This window comes from Macrobrachium rosenbergii, chromosome 2 (assembly GCF_040412425.1).
Source record: "Macrobrachium rosenbergii isolate ZJJX-2024 chromosome 2, ASM4041242v1, whole genome shotgun sequence".
NCBI classification, from domain to species: domain Eukaryota; kingdom Metazoa; phylum Arthropoda; class Malacostraca; order Decapoda; family Palaemonidae; genus Macrobrachium; species Macrobrachium rosenbergii.
The window spans coordinates 29153348-29155847 of record NC_089742.1 but is presented as its reverse complement, the minus strand read 5'-3'; the positions used below and the strand labels follow the sequence as shown (position 1 = coordinate 29155847).

General features: G+C 42.5%; 1 protein-coding gene across 1 annotated transcript in view; it reads left to right on the top strand.

Annotated features, from left to right (window-relative positions):
* LOC136844444 (regulating synaptic membrane exocytosis protein 2-like) overlaps positions 1–2500 on the top strand; it is a 201736-nt gene that overhangs the window by 146521 nt on the left and 52715 nt on the right. The window contains 3 exon segments of the mRNA XM_067113692.1: positions 736–795; positions 856–961; positions 1185–1483. Of these exon segments, the coding sequence (XP_066969793.1) occupies positions 736–795; positions 856–961; positions 1185–1483 (465 nt within the window).

Here is a 2500-nt window from a genome sequence, read left to right as displayed (position 1 = left end):
AATTTATTTTTCCACGAATCAAATAATAAAAGATTTACAAAAGATTTTCTATATATGGATGTATCTGATATTGGGTATAGAGCCTGTACCTAATTCTACGAAAAACCTTTATTTTTATTTTAAAAAATGGCTATAGCGTTCCATTATCCCTTGGTAATTGTTCCTGTCTCTTCATTCATTCGAAAACTGTACATCGCGATGCAAAAATGAAGAGAAGGTAAAAAAAAAAAAAGATAAAATTCTTTTAGTCCAGAAAAAATTTTATTTCATTCGCAGTGAAGGATTTCCGTTAATTTCTGTGGATTTAAAAAACCACTGGAATTTGTTATGAAATATTCGAGGTATTACTTCTCTCTCTCTCTTCTCTCTCTCTCTCTCTCTCTCTCTCTCTCTCTCTCTCTGGGTGACTTTTATGGGGCATAGTGTAATTCATTCGCTTTCCGTATAGATGAATTATTTAGGAATAAGTTCAAAAGTCCTTTACTTCGTAGAGAAAGATTTTTATAGAAACAGAATAAAAATGAATTGGAATTTTTAAAAATAAATTTAATGTATAGTAACCATACGGCCTTGTATTTGCTGTATTTAAATACAGCCGCGACTTTCGTCTTCTTCAATAAAACGTAGCAAAATGAAAACCAAACGAATGACAGAATAATAAAAAGAAATGAACCAAAATTATTCAAAGAGATTGGAAACGATCTTCTTCCGTTTCTCATTTACATCTCTCCGCAGGACCCCTGGATTCCTCCCCTTCTCCCCTCTCCCCCGAGATCCCCCTCAACCGGGATGGAGGTGGAGGGGGAGGAGGAGGTGGGGGTGGAGTAGGAGGGGGAGGAACTGCCCTCACTTCAGGACCGAGCTCCCCGAGAAGGAGCGGAACTTCCAGCTTGGATGATGAACACTGGCTCCATCCGACGGACGACGAGTGGCGGACTGGGAGAAGGAGGTCTTCGAACGTGTGAGTGAACCTCTCTCTCTCTCTCTCTCTCTCTCTCTCTTCAAGCACGCATGCAGTCATTCCTTTATCCTTTATGGAAGACGTCATCATCATTTCTTTTTATCAGTTTTCCTCCTTCATACACCATATGAAAGCACCTCTCTCTCTCTCTCTCGTTCATGCAAGTAATCTAATATATTTTATTTTTCTGGAACGCTCTTAACCTCCATCTCTCTCTCTCCAGATCCGACAGCGGCCGGATGCTGCCGACGCCACCCACGTCTCCGAGAAGCTCTTACCAGACAGCGCCCACGCCCCCGCTGGTGGGCGGCGGCGGAGGTGGAGGAGGCCTGGGCGGCGTCGTCCCAGGACCCGGAAGCGACGGGCGAGGGAGCATTTCCAGGATCACGCAGTCCCTCGAGGTCAACACGTCTCGAGACCTCAGCATCGGCTCCGAGGACGGCCTCAAGAGGCAGAGTTCGGTGACGGAGGGAGAGACGATACGGATCGTGATCCATGACGTCGACCTCGACCATAGGAAAGGTGAGGGGGAGGGGGAGGGAGGGGTTGGGGGGTAAGGGTGAGTTGGGTTCTGGATACAGGGCAGCTCAGAGAGAGAGAGAGAGAGAGAGAGAGAGAGAGAGACTGAGAGAGATTCATACTGTGAAATGTATTTTACCTTATTTGTCTGGGACAAGAATATAGGATCATTGTCAACTGTTAAAGAGAAAGGATAATTGAAAGGAGAGAGAGAGAGAGAGAGAGAGAGAGAGAGAGAGAGAGAGATTCATACTGTGAGATGTATTTTACTTTCTTTGCCTAAGGCAGGAATGTAGGCCCATTATTAACTGATTAAGAGAAAGGATAATTAGAATGGAATAAGGGAGAGAGAGAGAGATTTAAACAATAATAATAATAGGATTGATAGAGAGAGGCGAATATGTCGACGGTATCCGGCCTGTCTTTAATTTATTCTGTCTAACAAAAGAGCATTGTAGAGCGGCTGAAGCGTCTTCTATTGTTCGTGATGTCTGTTCTAACAATAGACTGATATTTTAAGCTATGGAGATTCTGTGACTCTTTCTATACCTGAAAACTAAGCATAATGTCTGATGAATAAGGTCCTGGAAACTCTGATAAGGGAACGGAGGAAATTTCCAGATTCCCTGAGCGTTATTTTTACCATACCTGATATCACTACATTGGTAATGTTTAGCGAAGCAGTCTGTCTGACTCAGCAATATTAAATTGTTTTGAATGCATTATATTTCCAACACCATTTGGACGTTGTAACTCCTCTTTATGATTAGTAACCATCATAGGTAGATAGATAGATAGACAGAGAGAGAGAGAGAGAGAGAGAGAGAGAGAGAGAGAGAGAGAAATAGGTAATTGATGGATAGATAGATAGATAGATAGATGGTTTACTAATGAATGCGTTTATCATAAGGCAACTACCGATCAGCTCCTCTCTCTCTCAACTCTCTGATCTCTCTCTCTCTCTCTCTCTCTCTCTCTCAACATATTCTAGAGCACTTCATTGCTAATGTAAGCTGAATA